Source organism: Leptodactylus fuscus, chromosome 2 (assembly GCF_031893055.1).
Source record: "Leptodactylus fuscus isolate aLepFus1 chromosome 2, aLepFus1.hap2, whole genome shotgun sequence".
NCBI classification, from domain to species: domain Eukaryota; kingdom Metazoa; phylum Chordata; class Amphibia; order Anura; family Leptodactylidae; genus Leptodactylus; species Leptodactylus fuscus.
In genome coordinates this window covers 155,351,907-155,377,135 of record NC_134266.1, presented here as the reverse complement: position 1 = coordinate 155,377,135, position 25,229 = coordinate 155,351,907, and the positions used below count along the sequence as shown (strand labels likewise).

General features: G+C 45.7%; 1 protein-coding gene across 2 annotated transcripts in view; it reads left to right on the top strand.

Annotated features, from left to right (window-relative positions):
* The window catches only part of SPNS2 (SPNS lysolipid transporter 2, sphingosine-1-phosphate), a 114,651-nt gene that overhangs the window by 78,914 nt on the left and 10,508 nt on the right, over positions 1-25,229 (top strand). The window contains exons 10-12 of one of the 2 annotated variants that reach the window (XM_075264896.1): positions 1,287-1,385; positions 20,633-20,796; positions 22,617-22,690. In XM_075264896.1, coding sequence (XP_075120997.1) covers positions 1,287-1,385; positions 20,633-20,796; positions 22,617-22,683 — 330 coding nt within the window. In that variant the 3' untranslated portion in view covers positions 22,684-22,690. The remainder of the gene's footprint in view (positions 1-1,286; positions 1,386-20,632; positions 20,797-22,616; positions 22,691-25,229) is intronic. The other variant, XM_075264897.1, reaches the window with a different exon arrangement.

Genomic DNA, 25,229 nt, shown 5'->3' with positions numbered 1-25,229 from the left:
TTTATACAAAAGTAAAATTCTGAAATAGTCAGGGGTTAATAGGGGTGGCCGTAGTTAGTAACTATCCTTTTTTAACCCTTGCTAAAACCCTTGCAAACATGTATCAAAAAGTTGAAACATTGGGAGATGCTGGATGAGGTCATGGGTGAGATGAAACTAAGTACTAGCCGTGGTGCATATTAATAGCTGACAAATGAGCTTCTCTAGGCACCAGGACCTTGGAAATATCGGCCTGGAACAATTGCCCAATAGCTATAGTAACGATGATATTGAAAGAAATACAATGTGAGGAAAATGGCAGTCCTTCTTTGTTTGTCAGATTGAGGTGACATCATCTTAATAATGCATTGACATTAATATTATCTTATTATTCTAAGTACTGGTTATTAGTGCACCCCATTGATATACTGTATAAGCCCTCATCTCCTACAGAGCAGTAATCACACTGTGTGGGTGCTGGTGACTTGACACATTGAATGAATCTTCATATAGCCAGCTCATTCTCATTGGCCCATACACATAATTTCCTGGCAGATGAAGACATAATCTTCTTCTGTGTTCTCATGTACATAAATTCCTCACTCATTAAACCAATGTTTGTCAAAGCGCTCTAATTTGTAGACAAAGTGATCCATTTTCCTTGCTCTTAAGATGTTTAGTCATTTTTCTAAATCCTTTAGATGGTTCCTGGGCTATTGTTTCAATGACCCAGATCTCTGGCTGGAATGTCCTACACCATGTTTACGTCCTTGCAGAGGAATGAAATAATCTTGACCATCGTTTACTGCTGGAATTTCCTATTGAACCTATTCACATAAACATAAGACTGTGACCGTGGATGGTCTCTTTTAAACAGGAAGCTTCTTGAATACAGTGTTCTTGTTTGATATGTCAAGATACCTTCAGTCATCCAGTAACACTCCATTGTTTCTTTCAACGACATGGAGTAAAGAAATCAGACCTATGCCAGTAAATAAAATGTTTATATTCAGCTGTCCTAGCTCCATCTTCCTTGTAGGGTCAAAAACTTCTTTATGCATTGGTCATTATACTGTTTCATCAACATATGAGTATATAAATGTCTATATGAAACCTACAATATTCTGCATAGCCCACTCGTATCAAGCTTAGATTCATGATGATTCTAGATTTTTACTTTTTTGTTCCTCCCTTTTCATTTTACTGAAAGTAATATGGGGACAATCTCAAACATTTTCCTGCCTTCCCCGTTCCTTTAATGTGTTCATATTGTTCATTGTGGTTTCTACTCTTGTTTCTTTGTGCAGTATGTGGTTATACCCACCCGCCGTGCAACAGCCGTGGCTTTACAGAGCTTCACATCACATCTTCTTGGAGATGCTGGGAGCCCATACCTTATTGGCTTTGTAAGTACATAACAGTTATCAGTGTGAATGTGGTGCTACTCTTGTATGTTAAATCTGTGCCATATTTATAATGTAATACTTCAACTGAGCTTACAGTGGTGTTGGTTAGGTAACACATGGCAACACTCAGTCACTTACTGATGGTCATTGTTAGAGATAGAGAATTTTGTTTGCAAAGTTATTCACAGTGAGACTTTATATAAAATATTGCTGCCCAGTCATACTTATAGAAGGAAGCCTGAGCCTACTTCATCTTTTGAATCTTATTCATGAAGAACAGCATTTCTGTCACTGTTTACTTATAAACCATACATGTTACTCAGAAACACTGGGTATATAGGTACAAATTAAGTTAATTTCAGTTAATAATTTACACAATTCAAAGGGTATTCCCATCCTTCAATATTTTGCAATATCACTATACTATATCACAGCATTTGCATCTGTGCGTGTGTTAGGGCCAGTTCACATGGAGTTAACAGGCGCACATTCTGGCACATATACACGTGTCAGAATGTGATCGCTCAAAACAGAATCACATTCATTTCAATGGGTCGTTAAGGGCATATAATGCGCGTAATTTTGTGAAATGGTGCAGTTTTTTTGGCCACCATTTTATGAGACAGACTCACCGTGGCATTGCTTAGTTAGAGCAATGTTAGTGGGAACTTCCTGACACAGTAGCGAAAAAAAAAACAACTTGTGCCTAAAAGTCGTTTAATTTCAACTTTTGCCACTAAGTCAAAAACATTCTGTGACTTCCTGTTTCCTTTAGAAGGACCCTGGTTCAAAGACAAAATGGACTGTAGCAAACCTTATTGACTTGCATGGGAGAGTTTTCTTAGCATGTTCTGTGACCAGGGCAGAGAACATGGGGAGCAGATAAACTGTGAAATCCTCTGTAGTTGATGGTCTTATCCAAATATACAGTACATGATAGCTGTTTGTGCTGTTAAGTGAGGTGACTGCTACATATAAGCATACCTCCCAACTTTTGAAGAACCGAAAGAGGGACTATATATATATATATATATATATATATATATATTGTCCCTCTTTCGGCTCTTCAAAAGTTGGGAGGTATGCTTATGTGTATATATATATATATGTATCATGAGTAGAGATGAGCGAACAGTGTTCTATCGAACACATGTTCGATCGGATATCAGGGTGTTCGCCATGTTCGAATCGAATCGAACACCACGTGGTAAAGTGCGCCAAAATTCGATTCCCCTCCCACCTTCCCTGGCGCCTTTTTTGCACCAATAACAGCGCAGGGGAGGTGGGACAGGAACTACGACACCGGGGGCATTGAAAAAAATTGGAAAAAGTCATTGGCTGCCGAAATCAGGTGACCTCCATTTTAGACGAATAGTGGATTTCAAATCCGGGTCATATGAGAATGTGAACTTTGTGACTATGAGACAGGGATAGCTGTACAGGCAGGGATAGCTAGGGATAACCTTTATTTAGGGGGGAATGTTATTAAAAATAACTTTTTGGGGCTCTATCGGGTGTGTAATTGTGATTTTTGTGAGATAAACTTTTTCCCATAGGGATGCATTGGCCAGCGCTGATTGGCCGAATTCCGTACTCTGGCCAATCAGTGCTGGCCAATGCATTCTATTAGCTTGATGAAGCAGAGTGTGCACAAGGGTTCAAGCGCACCCTCGGCTCTGATGTAGCAGAGCCGAGGCTGCACAAGGGTTCAAGCGCACCCTCGGCTCTGATGTAGGAGAGCCGAGGGTGCACTTGAACCCTTGTGCACCCTCAGCTCTGCTACATCAGAGCCGAGGGTGCGCTTGAACCCTTGTGCACACTCTGCTTCATCAAGCTAATAGAATGCATTGGCCAGCGCTGATTGGCCAATGTATTCTATTAGCCTGATGAAGTAGAGCTGAATGTGTGTGCTAAGCACACACATTCAGCTCTACTTCATCGGGCTAATAGAATGCATTGGCCAGCGCTGATTGGCCAGAGTACGGAACTCGACCAATCAGCGCTGGCTCTGCTGGAGGAGGCGGAGTCTAAGATCGCTCCACACCAGTCTCCATTCAGGTCCGACCTTAGACTCCGCCTCCTCCGGCAGAGCCAGCGCTGATTGGCCGAAGGCTGGCCAATGCATTCCTATGCGAATGCAGAGACTTAGCAGTGCTGAGTCAGTTTTGCTCAACTACACATCTGATGCACACTCGGCACTGCTACATCAGATGTAGCAATCTGATGTAGCAGAGCCGAGGGTGCACTAGAACCCCTGTGCAAACTCAGTTCACGCTAATAGAATGCATTGGCCAGCGCTGATTGGCCAATGCATTCTATTAGCCCGATGAAGTAGAGCTGAATGTGTGTGTTAAGCACACACATTCAGCACTGCTTCATCACGCCAATACAATGCATTAGCCAGTGCTGATTGGCCAGAGTACGGAATTCGGCCAATCAGCGCTGGCTCTGCTGGAGGAGGCGGAGTCTAAGGTCGGACCTGAATGGAGACTGGTGTGGAGCGATCTTAGACTCCGCCTCCTCCAGCAGAGCCAGCGCTGATTGGCCAAATTCCGTACTCTGGCCAATCAGCGCTGGCCAATGCATTCTATTAGCCCGATGAAGTAGAGCTGAATGTGTGTGCTAAGCACACACATTCAGCACTGCTTCATCACGCCAATACAATGCATTAGCCAGTGCTGATTGGCCAGAGTACGGAATTCGGCCAATCAGCGCTGGCTCTGCTGGAGGAGGCGGAGTCTAAGGTCGGACCTGAATGGAGACTGGTGTGGAGCGATCTTAGACTCCGCCTCCTCCAGCAGAGCCAGCGCTGATTGGCCGAATTCCGTACTCTGGCCAATCAGCGCTGGCCAATGCATTCTATTAGCCCGATGAAGTAGAGCTGAATGTGTGCGCTAAGCACACACATTCAGCACTGCTTCATCACGCCAATACAATGCATTAGCCAGTGCTGATTGGCCAGAGTACGGAATTCGGCCAATCAGCGCTGGCTCTGCTGGAGGAGGCGGAGTCTAAGGTCGGACCTGAATGGAGACTGGTGTGGAGCGATCTTAGACTCCGCCTCCTCCAGCAGAGCCAGCGCTGATTGGTCGAGTTCCGTACTCTGGCCAATCAGCGCTGGCCAATGCATTCTATTAGCCCGATGAAGTAGAGCTGAATGTGTGTGCTTAGCACACACATTCAGCTCTACTTCATCAGGCTAATAGAATACATTGGCCAATCAGCGCTGGCCAATGCATTCTATTAGCTTGATGAAGCAGAGTGTGCACAAGGGTTCAAGCGCACCCTCGGCTCTGATGTAGCAGAGCTGAGGGTGCACAAGGGTTCAAGTGCACCCTCGGCTCTCCTACATCAGAGCCGAGAGTGCGCTTGAACCCTTGTGCAGCCTCAGCTCTGCTACATCAGAGCCGAGGGTGCGCTTGAACCCTTGTGCACACTCTGCTTCATACGGAATTCGGCCAATCAGCGCTGGCTCTGCTGGAGGAGGCGGAGTCTAAGATCGCTCCACACCAGTCTCCATTCAGGTCCGACCTTAGACTCCGCCTCCTCCAGCAGAGCCAGCGCTGATTGGCCGAATTCCGTACTCTGGCCAATCAGCACTGGCTAATGCATTGTATTGGCGTGATGAAGCAGTGCTGAATGTGTGTGCTTAGCAATCAGCGCTGGCCAATGCATTCTATTAGCGTGAACTGAGTTTGCACAGGGGTTCTAGTGCACCCTCGGCTCTGCTACATCAGATTGCTACATCTGATGTAGCAGTGCCGAGTGTGCATCAGATGTGTAGTTGAGCAAAACTGACTCAGCACTGCTAAGTCTGCATTCGCATAGGAATGCATTGGCCAGCCTTCGGCCAATCAGCGCTGGCTCTGCCGGAGGAGGCGGAGTCTAAGGTCGGACCTGAATGGAGACTGGTGTGGAGCGATCTTAGACTCCGCCTCCTCCAGCAGAGCCAGCGCTGATTGGCCGAATTCCGTACTCTGGCCAATCAGCACTGGCTAATGCATTGTATTGGCGTGATGAAGCAGTGCTGAATGTGTGTGCTTAGCACACACATTCAGCTCTACTTCATCGGGCTAATAGAATGCATTGGCCAGCGCTGATTGGCCGAATTCCGTACTCTGGCCAATCAGCACTGGCTAATGCATTGTATTGGCGTGATGAAGCAGTGCTGAATGTGTGTGCTTAGCACACACATTCAGCTCTACTTCATCGGGCTAATAGAATGCATTGGCCAGCGCTGATTGGCCGAATTCCGTACTCTGGCCAATCAGCACTGGCTAATGCATTGTATTGGCGTGATGAAGCAGTGCTGAATGAGTGTGCTTAGCACACACATTCAGCTCTACTTCATCGGGCTAATAGAATGCATTGGCCAATCAGCGCTGGCCAATGCATTCTATTAGCGTGAACTGAGTTTGCACAGGGGTTCTAGTGCACCCTCGGCTCTGCTACATCAGATTGCTACATCTGATGTAGCAGTGCCGAGTGTGCATCAGATGTGTAGTTGAGCAAAACTGACTCAGCACTGCTAAGTCTGCATTCGCATAGGAATGCATTGGCCAGCCTTCGGCCAATCAGCGCTGGCTCTGCCGGAGGAGGCGGAGTCTAAGGTCGGACCTGAATGGAGACTGGTGTGGAGCTATCTTAGACTCCGCCTCCTCCAGCAGAGCCAGCGCTGATTGGTCGAGTTCCGTACTCTGGCCAATCAGCACTGGCCAATGCATTTCTATGGGGAAAAGTTAGCTTGCGAAAATCGCAAACTGACAGGGATTTCCATGAAATAAAGTGACTTTTATGCCCCCAGACATGCTTCCCCTGCTGTCCCAGTGTCATTCCAGGGTGTTGGTATCATTTCCTGGGGTGTCATAGTGGACTTGGTGACCCTCCAGACACGAATTTGGGTTTCCCCCTTAACGAGTTTATGTTCCCCATAGACTATAATGGGGTTCGAAACCCATTCGAACACTCGAACAGTGAGCGGCTGTTCGAATCGAATTTCGAACCTCGAACATTTTAGTGTTCGCTCATCTCTAATCATGAGTAATATTTAAAAGCATCACCAAAAATTCTTTAAAACTATGTTTAACGTAAAATTTGCTTAAAAAATAGGTCATTTTTGGTGACACATTGCTGTAACATTCTTAAAAAGTAATAAAATAGGGATTTGCAGCTTTTTATTTTTTAAAAGTGGACATAAGAAGGCCACGGTCAGTCTCTGTAGTCTGTACAACAGATTTAACAAATGCACTATTTTAAAGAGTCACTAAAATTGTTGCACTCTCATTCTAGCTGTAAGGTGACATAGAAAGTGGGGTAACATCTAGAGATGAGCGAACACTAAAATGTTCGAGGTTCGAAATTCGATTCGAACAGCCGCTCAATGTTCGTGTGTTCGAACGGGTTTCGAACCCCATTATAGTCTATGGGGAACAGATACTCGTTAAGGGGGAAACCCAAATCCGTGTCTGGAGGGTCACCAAGTCCACTATGACACCCCAGGAAATGATGCCAACACCTCTGGAATGACACTGGGACAGCAGGGGAAGCATGTCTGGGGGCATCTAACACACCAAAGACCCTCTATTACCCCAACATCACTGCCTAACAACTACACACTTTCCACATTCAAAAAAACCTCAATCAAAGTGGGAAAATACCTGGAAACCTTCTTTACTCCCCAAATGGATGGACACAAACCCCAATTTAAGCTCAACAAACAGTAACAACCACCCCTTTAAATCACGTTCCCCATGACAACCACAAATGGAATAGGCAATGGGAATTCCAAAAGCCCTCACCCTTAACTGTCATTTTGAGTGTGTGTGTGTGTGTGTGTGTGTGTGTGTGTGTGTGTGTGTGTGTGTGTGTGTGTGTGTGTGTGTGTGTGATGTGGTAAGACCTTCCAAAATTCACTTTTCTAGCCCTTAACATGAGCCCTTCCAAACAAAGTTACATGACCTTAAGCTGAGCTACCAGCAGAGATTGAGGCCCTTGGCATGAGTAGAGCCTTGCACCAGCAGTGTTTTTGGCACTTAGGGTGAGTTGAGCCTTGTACCAGCGTGTGTCCCTTAACATCAGGCGGGCCCTAAGTTCTGCGCTTTGCACAAAAGTTCCACATTAACTAGGCTGAATGGTACAAAGATTAGTAGGCCCGAGAACCAGGAACAGGTCTTGCAATGGCTGTCGGATAACGCTTAAAGCACATTGTCCACCAGCCAGTCAGCCTCTACCTCCTCTTACCCAACAGTCTTGTCCTCCTTCCACCCAAAATTCCCAATCTTCCCAGAACAATAACCCCAACTGTCCCTGCTCCCCAGAGCTGTTCTCCCTTCCTTTGACTGTACCGCAACCTGCCCCTCCATTTCGCGATTCCACGGACCTAACAGACGAGTATCTGTGTCCAGATGCTCAAACACTAGAGTCTCCTCCATTCCATCTCCGGTCGATTTGGTGGCGGATGACCAGCAACCCACCCTCATCGACGACGATGAGACGCAGTTGCTGTCAGGGCAGCCAGTTGACATGCGCATTGTGCAGGAGGAGGAGGCGAGACAGGAGTTGGAAGAGGAGGTGGTGGGCGACGAGGACACCGACCCCACCTGGACAAGGCAGATGTCAAGCTGGGAAAGTAGTGTGGATGTTGAGGCAGGTGCAGCACCAAAAAGGGTAGCTAGAGGCAGAGACATGTCCAGAGGCAGAGGTCAGCTGCTTTGCCGAAGCCAGGCCAGACCCGGAATGTCCGAAGATGTTCCCTTTTGTACCCAGCCCAGAAAAACTCCCCCATCGAGGGCACGTTTCTTGAAGGTGTAGAGTTTTTTCAAGGAATGCGCCGAGGACAGATATAGTGTCGTCTACACAATTTGCCTCTCGAAATCGAGTAGGGGCCCTGAGAAGAGCAACCTGTCCACCACTTCAATGCACCGTCATTTGGAATCCAAGCAATGGAATCAGTGGCAGGCAGCAACGGCAGGACAAACGTCGCCCGCCGTTCATGCCACTGCCTCTGCTCACAGTGCTGGCGATGCACTCCAGAGGACGAGCCAGGACATCACTTCATCTGCCTCCGCCACTTTGTTGACTTCTCCCTCATCCTCCCCTGTTTCTGTCTTATCTCCTTCTCCTGCACCATCAAAGGCACCATCAGGCGCTTCTTTACAACAACCCACCATCTCTCAGACATTGGAGCGCCGGCAGAAATACACCGCTAACCACCCACCCACGCAAGCCTAGAACGCCAACATCGCTAAACTGCTGGCCCAGGAGAGGTTGGCGTTCCGGCTTGTTGAAACTCCCGCCTTCCCGGACCTGATGGCAACTGTGGCACCTCACTATGCCGTCCCTAGCCGTCTCAACTTCTCCCGGTGTGGCGTCCCCGCCTTGCACCAGCACGTGTCACTCAACATCAGGTGGGCCCTTAGTTCCGCGCTTTGCTGCAAGGTCCACTTGACCACCGACACTTGGACAAGCGCCTGTGGTCAGGGATGCTGCAGTGCTTATCTTTAATGACAGGCAGGGTGAATGTGGTGGAGTCTGTTCCCCGGGTGCAAACTGGGGTGGCCTATCTCCTCTCCCAGGCCAAAATTCATGGCAGGAGTAGACTGAAACCCTACGACGCTGCAACCTCCACCACAGCTACTAGCGGCAAACGCTAAAACACTGGTGTGGGGAGACGTCAGCAGGCGGTGCTGAAGCTCATCAGCTTGGGGGACAGACAGCACAGTGCCTCCGAGGTCAGGGATGCCATCCTGGCTGAGATGGCATTTTTTTTTCCCTGCTACACCTGGGGCCTGGCATTTTTACGCCTGTGATAATGGCTGGAACCTGGTAGCGGCTCTGGAGCTTGCCAGCCTCCAACACGTTCCATGTTTGGCCCACGTCTAACCTAGTGGTGCAAAGTTTTTTAAAAACATACCCAAATGTACCGAAGCTACTGTTGAAAATGCGGCGCTTGTGCGCCCACTTTTGCAAGTGCACAGGAGTCGCTGCTAGCCTAAAAACACTCTAGCAAGGCCTACATCTGTCCAAACACAGGCTGTTGTCCGTCATTCACACACGCTGAAACCCTACAATACCATATCTTGAGCAGGGTGTGTGAGCTGCACAGACCTTTGATGGAGTTCCATCTACAAAACCCAAGGGTTCCTCAAAGTCAGCAACCAAAGTTTCTGCACCATGAGTTTCCAGGGGTGGCAGAGTTATGGCTAGGGGAAGAGGCATGGATAGGGATGATGTCTAGGGGCAAAAGCAGTGTGGATGTGGAGGCAAGCTAAGCAGGAAAAACTGGGGGTACAAGCTAAGGCATGGACTGGGGTGATGTCTAGGGGCAAAAGCAGTGTGGATGTGGAGGCAAGCTAAGCAGGAAAAACTGGGGGTACAAGCTAAGGCATGGACTGGGGTGATGTCTAGGGGCAAAAGCAGTGTGGATGTGGAGGCAAGCTAAGCAGGAAAAACTGGGGGTACAAGCTAAGGCATGGACTGGGGTGATGTCTAGGGGCAAAAGCAGTGTGGATGTGGAGGCAAGCAAAGCAGGGAAAATGGTGGCTAGAGGCAAAGGGATGTCCATAGGCAGCAAGGGCAAAGATGCAAAACTCTCCCGTTTCAAGAATTTTCCTAGCTTGTTTCCCCACAAAACATTCCTGGGAGGAGGGCTGAAACACCACCCTCCTCCTCCTCCGCTGTTAGATTGACCCCAGCTACGAGCTGAAAACGCTGCAACACTGGTGTGGGGAGACGTCAGCAGGCTGGGCTGAAGCTCATCAGCTTGGGAGACGGACAGCACATTGCCTCTGAGGTCAGGGATGCCATCCTGGATGAGATGGCAATTTGTTTATCCCCGCTGCCCCTGGGGCCAGGTTTTTTAGCTTGTTGGAGGGCTCTGGAGCTTGCCAGCCTCCAACACGTTCCATGCCTGGCCCACATGTTCAATGTAGTGGTGCAATGATTTTTAAAAACATACCCCAAATTAGCTGAGCTAAGGGTGAAAGTGCGGCACTTGGACACCCACTTTCCCAAGTCTACAGTACCTGGAGCTAGCCGCAATACACTCCAGCAAGGCCTACATCTGCCTGAAGCACCTACTGTTGTGCGAGGTCACCACACGCTCTAACCCTAGATACCGTATGTTCAGCAGGGTGTGTGAGCAGCAGAGACCTTTGATGGAGTACCAGCTACAAAACCCAAAGGTTCCTCAGAGTCAGCTCCCTCACTTTCTGCACCATGAGTTTCCATGGGTGGCAGACTTATGGCTAGAGGCACAGGCATGGATAGGGGTGATGTGTAGGGGCAAAAGCAGTGTGGATGTGGAGGCAAGCTAAGCAGCAAAAACTGGGGGTACAAGCAGCCGGTGACATCATCACTGACAAGCACAGCTGTCTGTCAGCTGACAGGCTGACTTTCACCAAAATGAACAGACAATGGATAGACTCATCATATACATGTCAGTTACATGACAAATTTAGTGCAATTTGCAAGTCCAAGATGGTTTGGAGATCTGCGGAGAGGAATCTCACCACCTCTTGCGGGTGCCATCATTTGGAAGGCAAGCCCTGGGCTCAGTGGGTGAGAGCAAGCGCAGGATAATCGTCGTTTGGCCTGGCGGCCACTGCCTCTTCCACTGTTGACAGGGCTGGCGCTGCAGTCCAGATCAGGAGCCAGGACACCTCCACATCTGCCTCTGACACTTTGGGGAGTTCACCCTTATCCTCACCTTTTCCTGCCATTTCTCCTTTTGCCCGCGCCATCATGCGCCTCTTCCCAGCAACTCCCCATCTCCCAAGCCTTTCATTTCATGCTAAAGTACAGCGCAACCCACCCACATGCCCAAGGCTTCAACGGCCTCATCTCAAGAAATCTGGCCCAGGAGATGTTGGAATCCCGGCTGGGGGACACTCTGCCCTTTTTGGGCAGAGTGTCTACTGCGCCACCGCACTGTGCCGTCCACACCAGCACTTTCCCCCAAACATGAGGCGGTCCCTAAATTCAGCGCTTAGCCCTAAAGTTCCATGTGACCAGTTACGAATGGACAAGTGCATGCGGACAGGGACGCTAACTTTCAATTTGGGCACAGTGGTTGAATGTAGTTGAGGCGTGGACCGGGTCGCAAAATGTGGTGGCCTGACTTGTCTCCCCACACAACATTCCTGGGAGGAGGGCTGAAACACCACCCTCCTCCGCTGTTAAATTGACCCCAGCTACGAGCTGGAAACGCTGCAACACTGGTGTGGGGAGACGTCAGCGGGCCGTGCTGAAGCTCATCAGCTTGGGGGCCAGACAGCACACTGCCTACAAAGTGAGTCATGCCATCCTCGATGAGACGGCAATGTGGTTTTTGCCACTGCACCTGGGCCCAGGCATGTTGTCATGTGTGATAATGGCCGTAACCTGGGATTGGCTCTGTAGCTTGGCAGCCTGCAACATATTCCATGCCTGGGCCACGTTTTTAACTCATTGCTGCTAATCTTTTGAAAAAGGTACCCCAATGTTCCTGAGCTACTGGTGAAAGTGTGGTGCTTGTGCGGATAGTTTTTAAAGTGTATAGTTGCCGCTGCTAGCCTCTATGCACTCCTACAACGCCTGTACCTGCTGGAACAACGGCTGTTGTGCGACGTCTCCACACTGCTGGCACTAAACATATCATGTGTTGAGCAGAGTGTGTGAGCAGCACAGACCTTTGATGTAGTTCCAACTCCAAAACCCTCGGGTTCGTCAAAGTCAACTCCCTCAGTTGCTCAACCATGAGTGGCCATGGGTGGCAGACTTATGTGAAATCCCATCCCATCCATTGCACTGGACACGAAACATTAGCATGCGCTCAGCACAACTTCGGATATGGCAGATGCGTTAAGCAGGGTGCAGGGTACAACACAGACCAGGCCCGAGCACCAGGAACAGGTGTTAGAAATACTGCAGCATCTGCCATTTCCTTCCAATTTTGGGGTTTTGGACCCGCCACCGACTTGTCTGGACCTAAGTGGGGATCATGAGACACAGTTGCCATCAAGGCAAGCTGTGGTCATGTGCGGTTTGCAGTAAGGGGGCAGTGCGCAATTGGAAGAGGAGTTGGTGGATGACGAGGCCACCGACCCCACATGGACAGGGGTGATGTCTAGGGGCTAAAGCAGTGTAGATGTAGAGGGAAGCTAAATCAACAAAAAACCTGGGTAGAAGCAAAGGCATAAACTGGGGTGATGTTTAGGGGTGAAAGCAGAGTAGATGTGGAGGGAAGCTAAGCAGCAAAAACAGTGGGTAGAAGCAAAGGCATGCAAAACTCTACCCTGTTGGAAGACTTATTCCTAGGTCTGGAACACGTTAATGGCCCCCCTGGACAAATTACTGCCACTCAGGGGCCTAGTGTCACCAGGAGGGACAAGTATAGGCGCATGTTGTGGGAATACCTGGCCGACACCAGCTCTGTCCTCTCCGATCCCTCTGTGCTCTACAGCCTAAACTTATTTTCTCATCTTTTTTTCTGAACTGCACATCTCTTGCCTGCTTCCTTTGGGATCTTAGAAATGGTGGTCCACTTCCACAGATGGTAACTTCAATAGACAGTGTAACGGGAGTAGCTGAGGGATCGCTGTCTTAACCACTTTTTGGCACAAAATTAACTTCCAAAGCCAAATATGGTGCAAGTATATGATGCAAGGACACCTACACACCTATCTCTGACACATTGGGGAGTTCACCCGCATGCGCCCTTTTGGCCTGCACCATCATGCGCCTCTTCCCAGCCACTCCACATTTCCCAAGCTTTTCATTGCAGGCAGAAGTACAATACAACCCACCCCCATGCCCAAGCCTGTAACAGCCTCATCGATAAACTGCTGGCCCTGGAGATGTTGGTGTTTGTTTATGCTTCTGGAGACCCAGGCCTTCCGTCAGCAGATGGCAGCTGGGGCACCTCCCTATGCTGGGCCTAGCCGTTACTACTTCTCTTGGTGTGCTGTCTCTGCCTTGCGCCTGCATGTGTCCCATAACATCAGTCGGGCCCAGAGCTCTGCGCTTTGCTGCAAGGTCCACTTGACCACCGACACATGGACAAGCGCCTGTGGTCAGGGATGCTGCAGTGCTTATCTTTAATGACAGGCAGGGTGAATGTGGTGGAGTCTGTTCCCCGGGTGCAAACTGGGGTGGCCTATCTCCTCTCCCAGGCCAAAATTCATGGCAGGAGTAGACTGAAACCCTACGAAGCTGCAACCTCCACCCCAGCTACTAGCGGAAAACACTGTAACACTGGCATGGGGAGATGTCAGCAGGCCGTGCTGAAACTGATCAGCTTGGGGGACAGACAGCACAGTGCCTCCGAGGTCAGGGATGCCATCCTGGCTGAGATGGCTTTTTTTTTTCCCTGCTACACCTGGGGCCTGGCATTTTTGCGCCTGTGATAATGGCTGGAACCTGGTAGCAGATCTGGAGCTTGCCAGACTCAAACACGGTCCACGCATGGCCCACGTTTTCCAACTTGTTGGTGCCATGTTTCTTTGAAACCTACACCATTGTGCCTGATATACAGGTCAAAGTGGGGCCATTTTCGTAAGTGAGAACTAGCCTCTGCTAGGCAGAAAACATTCAGAGCACACTCCTCTCATCTTCGCACCGTTGGCTGGCGGAGGAAGACGAGGGGGTTGGAGTGGCATCTGATGTCCCTATCCCACACGAGGCTAGAGGGTGCACTTCAGTGCATCCCATTGCTTCACCACAAATGGTGTGAAGGGGAGTGGAAAATGGAGGAAATGGAGAGTGACCCTTACAGTTGGGGCCAGCAAAGGCATGCCAAGTAACACACTGGCACACATGGCTGACTTCATCTTGGGTTGCTTTTCAACACATATTTCACATCATGAAGAACAAATAATACTGGATTTTTTTCAAGCCTCAAACCCCGGTCTAGGTCTAATGTCTGTTCCTTTCTTATATTAGGGGAGAGGGAAAAAAAATTACTTCAGTGATACGTTTAGCGTACATAGACTGACTATTAATGTGTATCCCACTTAGTGTTGTTAGGGTTACACACCGTCACAACCTGGCTAAAGCTTCTATAGCTGTTAATAAAGTCAACATAACTTTACGGTATCCAAAAAGACAGCTGGTACCGACAGAGAGCAAGACAAATGTCACCCAAAGCTGTGAGCTCTGAACACCCACAGTGACTTTGGCGTCATCATCATTATAAGGGAGCGGGTGGTAATAAATAACTTGGCAGTGCCTAAAACCCAAAAAGCTTATACAACTATATTTACATTAAGATACACAAATGAAACTTTTCAGTAGCATGTCATGAGACAAGCTGATAAGCTCTTCCTTTGTGCAGTGCTATTTGAAAGTTAAACGCTGCCTTTATTTTAATTCTGGAGAAGGTGCAGACATTAGATTTAGAACATGTTGTCTTCATTGTCCAAATCCTCTATATAGGTAACGTGTTTTTCGGGCCGAGCTGTCTGGGAACGAGCTGGTGCAGCACTGACAACCTGGGTGAATATGGCAAGAGCCTGAGATGTAGGGTGAATGAATCCCCAAATTATTTGTGGAATTCCCAGTGAGACAATGGCACTGTATACCAGTATTAAAAATTGTGGGTGCACATAACCCCCATATATTCTTTGAATTCCCAGTCAGACAATGGAACTGTATAGCAGTAGCAAAAATTGTGGGTGCACGTAACCCCCATATATTCTTTGAATTCCCAGTCAGACAATGGCACTGTATACCAGTATTAAAAATTGTGGGTGCACATAACCCCCATATATTCTTTGAATTCCCAGTCAGACAATGGCACTGTATACCAGTATTAAAAATTGTGGGTGCACATAACCCCCATATATTCTTTGAATTCCCAGTCAGACAATGGCACTGTATACCAGTATTAAAAATTGTGGGTGCACATAACCCCCATATATTCTTTGAATTCCCAGTCAGACAATGGCACTGTATACCAGTATTAAAAATTGTGGGTGCACATAACCCCCATATATTCTTTGAATTCCCAGTCAGACAATGGAACTGTATAGCAGTAGCAAAAATTGTGGGTGCACGTAACCCCCATATATTCTTTGAATTCCCAGTCAGACAATGGCACTGTATACCAGTATTAAAAATTGTGGGTGCACATAACCCCCATATATTCTTTGAATTCCCAGTCAGACAATGGCACTGTATACCAGTATTAAAAATTGTGGGTGCACATAACCCCCATATATTCTTTGAATTCCCAGTCAGACAATGGCACTGTATACCAGTATTAAAAATTGTGGGTGCACATAACCCCCATATATTCTTTGAATTCCCAGTCAGACAATGGCACTGTATACCAGTATTAAAAATTGTGGGTGCACATAACCCCCATATATTCTTTGAATTCCCAGTCAGACAATGGCACTGTATACCAGTATTAAAAATTGTGGGTGCACATAACCCCCATATATTCTTTGAATTCCCAGTCAGACAATGGAACTGTATAGCAGTAGCAAAAATTGTGGGTGCACGTAACCCCCATATATTCTTTGAATTCCCAGTCAGACAATGGCACTGTATACCAGTATTAAAAATTGTGGGTGCACATAACCCCCATATATTCTTTGAATTCCCAGTCAGACAATGGAACTGTATAGCAGTAGCAAATATTGTGGGTGCACATAACCCCCATATATTCTTTGAATTCCCAGTCAGACAATGGCACTGTATACCAGTATTAAAAATTGTGGGTGCACATAACCCCCATATATTCTTTGAATTCCCAGTCAGACAATGGCACTGTATACCAGTATTAAAAATTGTGGGTGCACATAACCCCCATATATTCTTTGAATTCCCAGTCAGACAATGGCACTGTATACCAGTAGTAAAAATTGTGGGTGCACATAACCCCCATATATTCTTTGAATTCCCAGTGAGACAATGGAACTGTATAGCAGTAGCAAAAATTGTGGGTGCACGTAACCCCCATATATTCTTTGAATTCCCAGTCAGACAATGGCACTGTATACCAGTATTAAAAATTGTGGGTGCACATAACCCCCATATATTCTTTGAATTCCCAGTCAGACAATGGCACTGTATACCAGTATTAAAAATTGTGGGTGCACATAACCCCCATATATTCTTTGAATTCCCAGTCAGACAATGGCACTGTATACCAGTAGTAAAAATTGTGGGTGCACATAACCCCCATATATTCTTTGAATTCCCAGTCAGACAATGGCACTGTATACCAGTATTAAAAATTGTGGGTGCACATAACCCCCATATATTCTTTGAATTCCCAGTCAGACAATGGCACTGTATACCAGTAGTAAAAATTGTGGGTGCACATAACCCCCATATATTCTTTGAATTCCCAGTCAGACAATGGCACTGTATACCAGTATTAAAAATTGTGGGTGCACATAACCCCCATATATTCTTTGAATTCCCAGTGAGACAATGGAACTGTATAGCAGTAGCAAAAATTGTGGGTGCACGTAACCCCCATATATTCTTTGAATTCCCAGTCAGACAATGGCACTGTATACCAGTATTAAAAATTGTGGGTGCACATAACCCCCATATATTCTTTGAATTCCCAGTCAGACAATGGCACTGTATACCAGTATTAAAAATTGTGGGTGCACATAACCCCCATATATTCTTTGAATTCCCAGTCAGACAATGGCACTGTATACCAGTAGTAAAAATTGTGGGTGCACATAACCCCCATATATTCTTTGAATTCCCAGTCAGACAATGGCACTGTATACCAGTATTAAAAATTGTGGGTGCACATAACCCCCATATATTCTTTGAATTCCCAGTCAGACAATGGCACTGTATACCAGTAGTAAAAATTGTGGGTGCACATAACCCCCATATATTCTTTGAATTCCCAGTCAGACAATGGCACTGTATACCAGTAGTAAAAATTGTGGGTGCACGTAACCCCCATATATTCTTTGAATTCCCAGTCAGACAATGGCACTGTATACCAGTATTAAAAATTGTGGGTGCACATAACCCCCATATATTCTTTGAATTCCCAGTCAGACAATGGCACTGTATACCAGTATTAAAAATTGTGGGTGCACATAACCCCAATATATTCTTTGAATTCCCAGTGAGACAATGGCACTATATACCAGTAGTAAAAATTGTGGGTGCACATAACCCCCATATATTCTTTGAATTCCCAGTCAGACAATGGCACTGTATACCAGTATTAAAAATTGTGGGTGCACATAACCCCCATATATTCTTTGAATTCCCAGTCAGACAATGGCACTGTATACCAGTATTAAAAATTGTGGGTGCACATAACCCCAATATATTCTTTGAATTCCCAGTCAGACAATGGCACTGTATACCAGTATTAAAAATTGTGGGTGCACATAACCCCCATATATTCTTTGAATTCCCAGTGAGACAATGGCACTGTATAGCAGTAGCAAAAATAGTGGGTGCACGTCACCCCAATATATTCTTTGAATTCCCAGTCAGACAATGGCACTATATACCAGTAGCAAAAATTGTGGGTGTATATAGCCCCAATTCTATTGCTAGGGGACTTGCAGGGTATTTCTGAGGTGAAGGTGGGGGGGCACACCGTTGGAACGGGGATTTGGGGTGTATATATGGGGTATACGGGAATACACTGTCAGTGTGTTCCATTCAGGATCCTGGGAAAGCTGGGTTGCGGCGATTGAGCCCGTCAGTGCCACGTTACACTGACAAGCTTCTCCCTGGAATTGAAGTTATATGTAAGCCCAATATATTCTTTGAATTCCCAGTGAGACAATGGCACTATATGGCAGTAGCAAAAATAGTGGGTGTATATAGCCCCAATCCTATTGCTAGGGGACTTGCAGGGTATTTCTGGGGTGAAGGTGGGGGGGCACACCGTTGGAACGGGTATCGGGGGTATATATCGGGTATACGGGAATACACTGACAGTGTATTCCATTCAGGATCCTGGGAAAGCTGGGTTGCGGCGATTGAGCCCGTCAGTGCCACGTTACACTGACAAGCTTCTCCCTGGAATTTAGCTCTTACAAGAGCTGTTGTGGTTGTCTTCTCCTTCCTATCCTAGCCTGTCCCTGCCTACCCAGAATCTAAGCCCTAGCTAGCTGGACGGAAACCTCCGTCCCCGGTGAATTGCAAGCTCAGAATGACGCGAAGCTGGGCGTCGCTGTTCTTTTAAATTAGAGGTCACATGTTTTCGGCAGCCAATGGGTTTTGCCTACTTTTTTCAACGTCACCGGTGTCGTAGTTCCTGTCCCACCTACCCTGCGCTGTTATTGGAGCAAAAAAGGCGCCAGGGAAGGTGGGAGGGGAATCGAGTAATGGCGCACTTTACCACGCGGTGTTCGATTCGATTCGAACATGCCGAACAGCCTAATATCCGATCGAACATGAGTTCGATAGAACACTGTTCGCTCATCTCTAGTAACATCCCATGAATTTTTAAGCTTAATGTATTAAACATTGTGAAGGTTTGTTAAATTTGGTACAAATTACAAGTTATAAAAAAATAAATAAAAACACAATACATAAAATAAAGACAAGATTGTGAATAAGTAGGTATGCTCTATGTACATTCTATGGTATATAATGACATGATGGTAAACAGAAGGGCTCATGTTCTGATTTATAGACAGTGAACAAGACAAGTAAATTATTTTTATAGGTAATCGAACTGTGAACTTGCTTTAGCCATCAGACATTGCTTCACTAGCATGTACTGCTAGGGAAAGTGTCATACCAACTGTGGCAATAGTTACGCAGCTCTGGATTTTAAGTACTCCAATGCTGTGCACATACTTCATAAAATTCACAAAGCAGATGAGCCTTAAGAAGAGTCTGCAATGCTGAGACTGAACTATTCCCAAAGAGCCTGTCTGGCTCAGCTTGCACATCACGTTTCAGGACTACAAGGCCATTTCACAGTTGCAGCTTCATACATTATTCTAATTGCTCTACTTCTATCTCTCCACATAGAGGTTTTATGGCAATATGAGGCTTTAAAGTAGCAGCGATTTGTAAACTAACCTGATACAACTCTTTACATCATGCATTCTGTTCTCAGCGTAATTGTATGTAAAATGTATTCTTTGAACAGCAAGTCCATAAGAATTTTAGCATGCGTTTCTATATAGTACTAGTAATATGTAATAGTAATAACTATTTGCAGTGTAGACTTTGTAACGGAAGATCAGAAAACACTGATCAAGGACAGTAGCTAACTAGATGTGTGAGGCAGGTACTAGCTGCTCAGGGGATCAGGACCAGTCCCCGTTGGCTTCTCTGGCAGTCAAAAAAGTTTAGACAAATGCTTCTATCATTAGTAATGACATCTTGTTACCTTTTTTCTGCCTTCAAGATAGAGAGGAACCTTCACATGCAACACAATATGTATCTCTAACCTCAACTACCTTACAGATTCTGTAATCCTTCATCAGTTTTCTTTAAGATGGCCATAGACTTTAGATAACTCAATCAAATGTTTATTTGGCCCACAGTTGTTCCTCCTGAATACACATGCATGCTCAGTCAAGAGTTGTAATTGGGGAGAAAGTAGTAAGCTACTGCCAGACACCTCTGTTGGTGGATTATCTGCCTTAAAACAAAGGATTAGACATGTTCAAATCCTAGAGTCCTATCCTTCTTGGTCTCAATAACGGGGGAAGTCAGGACACTCTGTTACACATTAGATAGGGGGCAAGTTTCACCAGAATCAGCAGGTAGGTCAAAACTCAATCTTGTGAGTATGATCCACATAAGTTCCTGGATATTTTTATACTCAGATTTTTCATTGAATATTACAGTATGATGGTAATCGTTACAATAGTTAATATTTGGAACATCCCCAAAAATAATAGCAGAACAAAAGATGGTCTTGGCGTCAGTGATTCTTCTACCCAGAATAACCTTGTCCGTTCTATGAAATAATAAAAGTGTATTGTGCTTCCTATTATGATATGAAATAAACAACGTTGGCATTGAAGGGTCGTGTTATTTATTTTTTATTACACTTGAATCATAGAGTAAGTGACTGGAAACATGTCCACACCTCACCAATGACCCCGGTGTGATGAAAACTGGCACTTTGTGTTTACAGACATTAGTGTTGTTTAGCTAAGCCTAGTCTTCCTCTGCAGTCCCCAGTGCCAGGTTAACTAGGCAGCCAGTCGAAAGTTGATTTCCTCTCTTGTACAAGCAAATTGTGCTTTTTTTCCTGCACATTGGAGGAGGCTGTTTACATGTCTTTTGTTTTTACTTCCTAGATCTCGGACCTGATCCAGGAGAACACCAATAAGTCTCCATTGTGGGAATTCCTAAGTCTAGGTTATGCACTTATGCTTTGCCCCTTTGTGGTTGTTTTGGGTGGAATGTTTTTCCTGGCTACAGCACTTTACTTTTTGGAAGATCGTGCCAAAGCTGAGCAACAGTAAGTGAAAGTCACTATGGTGTTTGAGTTGTCTTGAGGTACCAATGAAAATAAGTTGGCTTTATTATGTTCCTGGCAATGGTTCACTCCCATCATGTGACAGATTACAAAGATAAAGGACACATTGATCATACAAACCTAATGGAAAATTATAAGTGGGATAATATATCACCAATATGAAGAATATTGAAGGTTAATAAGCTAATATAGTTTATTATGTTCTTGCCAATTAACACATATTAAAGCAAGTAGATTAGCCCTACTTTATTATAGGACTCTGTTCACATCCCACTTGAGTCTTCCATCTGAGGTAGACATAAAGTGACTTACATTGCCAATAGGCTCTCATGTTAAAAAAAAAACAAACAAACATATTTTTACAGACTCTGTTGGATGAATGGGGCCTATGGATATGTTTGGTATGTACACCACATATAAACCACCCATTAATATGGAGTGAACAGAGCATTTCATTGGTTGTTACTATAGAAAAAGAGAATTTTGAAAGAAAAAAGATTTTGAAAGCCAAACTTGTTTTCTATGGTTACATCATTTACTCTTCTGCTTCTAAATAATCGTCACATCGCTGAACACATATTAACCTCACAGAACTCACGTAAAAAACTACCAAGGTCCATTATTAAGGAGGTGCTAATGTAACTAGAAAACTCTCATACAAAATGGGAGGTAAAACAGACAACCAGAAATGTTGGGAATATCTCTCCAACATCCAAGGTCAGAGAGTCATTACCAGTTCTAAGGCTGACCAGACATTTTACATCACTTCCGGTCCTCCATATACAAATGAATGACCAAGATTGCATGCATACTCAAAGGGGATAGAGGATAAACCTCCAGACACCTCTGGCAATCGCTTTACTTTCAATTGAACAAAAGGATCAGGCATGTTGGAACCCATTACTTAAACCTGTTTCCCCTGACATCTGCCTATAGGGAAAATCTTGAGGCCCTCATACACATCAGGTGATGATGGGTTGAACTTACAATAATCTGATGAGTATTGCCAGTCTAAGAGGCAAGGTAGGATTGCGTGGAATCTATCCTTCCGTTCTCCATAAATGGCCTTATCACTGTGCACAGTATCGAACACTATGGACAATAGAGACTCTTGCAATGATCTGGAATCTCAGCAGACATTTTTGGTGCATGCCAGGTTCTTTATTATAGATGTTGCATGCAGTGGATTCTACTGGCAAGATATTTTTAGTTTGTGATATACATCCATGCACTCAATGGCCAGTGACATGAGATGATATAATAGACCACTACTAAGAAAAGATCATACCAAATGTAGCCACTGAACTATATGGGTAGTGTAGGGGAAGAAGGGAATGTACATCTAAGTCCCATAGAGAAGCTATAGGGAGTTCTCCTTTACTTTTTGAAGCTTCTAGCATTAACTTGAATATATTTTCCATTGTTTTCATTATATTCCATATAACCTCATACACAGTAACAAGCGTTCATGTCTGTCTCTGCATAACCAATATAATAGCTTTGTCCTGACCTCTCACATACCACGAACATTGTGCATCTGTAAAACATGTGAAGGGACTGGTTGCTGGGATAGGTCGCACTGTATTGTACGAGTCAGGTGTGCTATGCTTTGAGCATATTCAGCTGTATCCTGAGGCTTCACTATGGTACCCAGCTTCTGCACACATGACAATACTACAGACAAATAGAGGCATTGACAAAGAATTCTATGTTTCTTTGTCTGCTGTTTATTTGCCTGGTGATTCTGCTTAATAAAATAGCTTGTGTTCTCCATTAAAAAGGGTGCGTTTTCTTCCCACTAGAGAGCCGTGTTCAGATCCTTTCACAGTTGGCAGCTGTAGTGACTCAGAAGAAGCTTCCATCTTGTAGCTTTTAGGTTGGTCTCATTTTTTTCTTTTACTTCTTTGTTTTAAATTTCCCATTTTCTGTTTTGTTTGATGTCATTTGAGGCTTTATTGAAAGGCTTCTTTTTATTTCTGATTAATTTTCCTTTGACATTCTTACATTATTTTTCTAGTAAATGTCCTGATCCAGGCCAGGGCACTTACTCTGATTATACAGATTTATTTTCCAGTGCAGAACATTCATTTAAATCACATACAGAAGCCAAGGTCTGAATGGTTACTTAAGGTGACAGAGACTATTAAAATGCAAACCATCGTGTTTTTACTTAGAATAATGGTGATAATTCCATAATATTTTATGATAAGATATGCTTGTGTCCCTTGTTGATTCCAGTGTTAAAAAGGAAGGAAAATTGTACCGCCCCATTTATTTTTACAATTTCAGGTAGAATATCAGAAGAGTTACACAATTCTAATGCAATGAAATTTAAGGATAAATAGTGATATAACTAGTAATTGCACTTGTGAAAATCGCTGTCCACAGTTAAAAGTCAGTTGTGCTCAATTGTAAGAATTGTTAATGATGGGTTATGTAGATAACCTGTTTTCCCTAAGTCCCAACAGCGGCACAATATGGGGTATTTTCTGCCCCTGTGTGCTGGTAGGACAGGCGGAATTTTTAATTAGCCAGACTTAACACCTGGCTGGACCCTATATGAGGGCACCACACCCCTTCCCCTGCGTGTTAATATTAAGTAACCTATAATAGGCTCTGTACAATACAATATGTTTACAGTAAAGATATTGGTATTTTCCACATACATACAATCTTTACAAGTGCATACAAGCAACTTTTACACATTTTAGTCTGTTTTCCTCTACCAAATTATAGGGAGGGAGACTTGTGCCGCTGTTGGGACTTAGGGAAAACAGGTTATCTACATAACCCATCATTCCCTTGCGTCCCACCAGCGGCACAATATGGGGAGATAGCAAGCATAGTCCCTTTTTTAGGGTGGGCGTTCTACAGAACTCAATACTGTACGGCCGAAAGCCGAAGCTTCCGCAGACTGGCAAGCCAGTCTATAATGTTTTACGAATGTGGAGTCTGAGCTCCACGCCGCCGCCGCACAGATCTGGTCAAGCGGCAAGGCGCACCTTTCTGCCCATGAGGTAGAGACTGCCCTCGTGGAGTGCGCTGTTAAGAAGGCCGGAGGAGATAAGTCCTGTATCTCAAAAAGCAATTTTAATAGTCTCCTTCACCCACCTAGAAATGGTGGGTTTCGAGGCCGCCAGGCCCTTTAACTTCCCGAAAAAGTTTACAAAGAGGTTTTCTGATCTTCTAAAAGAGCGCGTGCGCTCTAGATAAATCCTTAAACACCTTGATAAATCAAGTGAATGAAGTTTAACCTCCTCCGGAGTGGAGGGTGTTGGATAGAATACTGGAAGTGTGACCAGCTGGCATCTGTTGGTCACAGAGGGAACCTTGGGGGTAAAACCCGGTAGATATCTTAACTGGACTCTGTCCTCGTAGAAGCTGATGTACGGTTCTTCACAGGAGAACGCCTGTAATTCTCCTACCCTCTTGGCTGATGTTATTGCCAAGAGGAATGCTACCTTGTAGGAGAGGAACTTCAGCTCTACCGACTCCAGAGGTTCAAAGGGTTTACCACATAGCGCCGAAAGGACCGTGCTGAGATCCCACTTGTGGACTGGAGCAGATACTGCTGGTCTCAACCTCCCCGCCCCTTTAAGGAAGGAACTTACTAGGGGGTCTTGAGATAGCCGCCTCCCCAGACAGGCGGACAGGGCGGCCATATGCACCTTCAAGGTGGCAACCGAGAGGCCCCTGTCAAGGCCGTCCTGAAGAAAGTCCAAGATCACACCTACTGGAGGATCCACGGAGTCCACTTCGTGCTCCTGGCCCCAAGTTTTAAAGAAGTTACCAATCCTCTGGTAACTTCTATTTGTAGCTTCTGAATGGGCACAGGAAATCGTCTTTAGGACGGCCTTTGAAAGTCCTCTATTCCTTAATAGGGACTGGTTAACTTCCAGGCTGTCAAGTTGAACCTCCTCAGATCCTGGCAGAGTAGCTCTCCTTGAGTTACCAGGTCTGGGAGGGGGGCAAGCCTCCAATAAATGCCTTGACTCATCCTCATGAGCTGGGCAAACCAAGTCCTTTTTGGCCAGAACGGGATTATGGCGATGCCCGAGACTTGGTCCTGTCTTATCTTCATCAATACCCTGGGTATGATGGGAACTGGAGGGAAGATGTAAATCAGCCTGAACCTCCATGGGATGGACAGGGCATCCACTGCCAAGGGGTTGTCCTCCTGATACAGGGAACAGAAGGTCTGTACCTTGGCGTTGAGTCGGGTTGCCATAAGATCGACCTCTGGGAGACCCCATCTTTGGACGATCTGCTGGAATATTCCTGGATGAAGCGACCATTCTCCGGATACGGAAATACCCCGACTCAACTGATCCGCTACTATGTTCAGGGAGCCTCTGATGTGAACAGCGGATAGATGGGACAGGTTCTTTTCTGCCCATGAGAAGATTAGATTCGTG